The sequence below is a fragment of the Pundamilia nyererei genome, unplaced genomic scaffold (genome assembly GCF_000239375.1).
Source record: "Pundamilia nyererei isolate P.nyererei 1_Seehausen unplaced genomic scaffold, PunNye1.0 scaffold01140, whole genome shotgun sequence".
NCBI lineage: Eukaryota > Metazoa > Chordata > Actinopteri > Cichliformes > Cichlidae > Pundamilia > Pundamilia nyererei.
The window spans coordinates 1-1,098 of NW_005188541.1; the positions used below are offsets into that span (position 1 = coordinate 1).

A 1,098-nucleotide genomic window follows, 5' to 3' on the forward strand; every position below is an offset into this window, starting at 1 on the left:
CCTCTGTCAGTGCGCCCCAGGGTGGCTGTGGTTACAATGTAGCTTGCAGAATGTGTGTGTGAATGGGTGGATGACTGGATATGTAAAGCGCTTTGGGGTCCTTAGGGACTAGTAAAGCGCTATATAAATACAGGCCATTTACCTTTCATGTGATCAAGTGTTCATGTGATCATGAAACATGAACGCCTTTTCAACCAATCACATTCGTTCCCTCTGATCTGATCTCACGTGCCCTTCATCAGGCTGTGGGACAGGAAGCTGTCATGTTTCACAGCTGTGATGTGAAGCTGTCACCTAGGAAACAAACAGCAGCGCTGAGCGCGCTCAGAGCAACATCCTTCCTGCCATTCAAACCTTTATTCTTCTCTGTCACAAATCAGCAGATTAACCAGTTTCTGCTGCTCCACCTCTGAGGGGTTCACCTCTTTACAGGTTTCATCATCATCATAGACCTTTAATGTCTCTGGTCAGAGCACCTGGCGCTAATAGAGATCCCGGCTTAACAGGAAAAGTTGATAAATAGCAAGTTTTAGAGTTCATCGAGCCAGCGAACTTGAAGAAAGCCTGGATATGTAGAACTTCCTTTGTCCTCACAAAAACACACACAGGTCAGAGGTCAGGGGACTCACAGCAGGCACGAGCAGCTTGGTGACTTCATCTACAGCTCGTTTGAGTTTGATGTCGGCTCGGTTCTGGGCGTCTTCCACCGTGATGAGGACATGAAGGTCCTCGTTCAGGTGCTCCCAGTTTGGCTTCCCTCTGTTCTGGTCTTCCTGCAGGTGGAGACATGAGTGAAGACAGAGACAAGTAGTAAATATTCACATGTTGTCTGGTGTTCACAATTGACTGACTTTGGTGAAATGCATCCAGGGAGTTACAGTTTGTTTTTACATTCACTGTCTGTAGTCCTCAGAAGAGGGGCCTCAAAGCTAAAGGCTCTGTGACCCATTCTACTTTTAAATACTCTAGGAACTATAAGTAAGCCACCAGATCACAACAACAGTCACCTCAAGGTACTTTATATTATAAGGTTAAAAAAAACTGAGATTAACTGAAGGCTTTACAGGGAGTTTTTAGGACTTCCTGATAATAATGAAT

The 1,098-nt window shown here is 45.3% G+C and overlaps 1 protein-coding gene across 1 annotated transcript in view; it reads right to left on the reverse strand.

Annotated features, from left to right (window-relative positions):
- Window positions 1–401: 401 nt before the first annotated feature.
- The window catches only part of LOC102204774 (protein quaking-like), a 10,167-nt gene continuing 9,470 nt past the window's right edge, over window positions 402–1,098 (reverse strand). Inside the window, exon 4 of the mRNA XM_005755285.1 lies at window positions 402–773. Coding sequence (XP_005755342.1) covers window positions 591–773 — 183 coding nt within the window. The 3' untranslated portion in view covers window positions 402–590. The remainder of the gene's footprint in view (window positions 774–1,098) is intronic.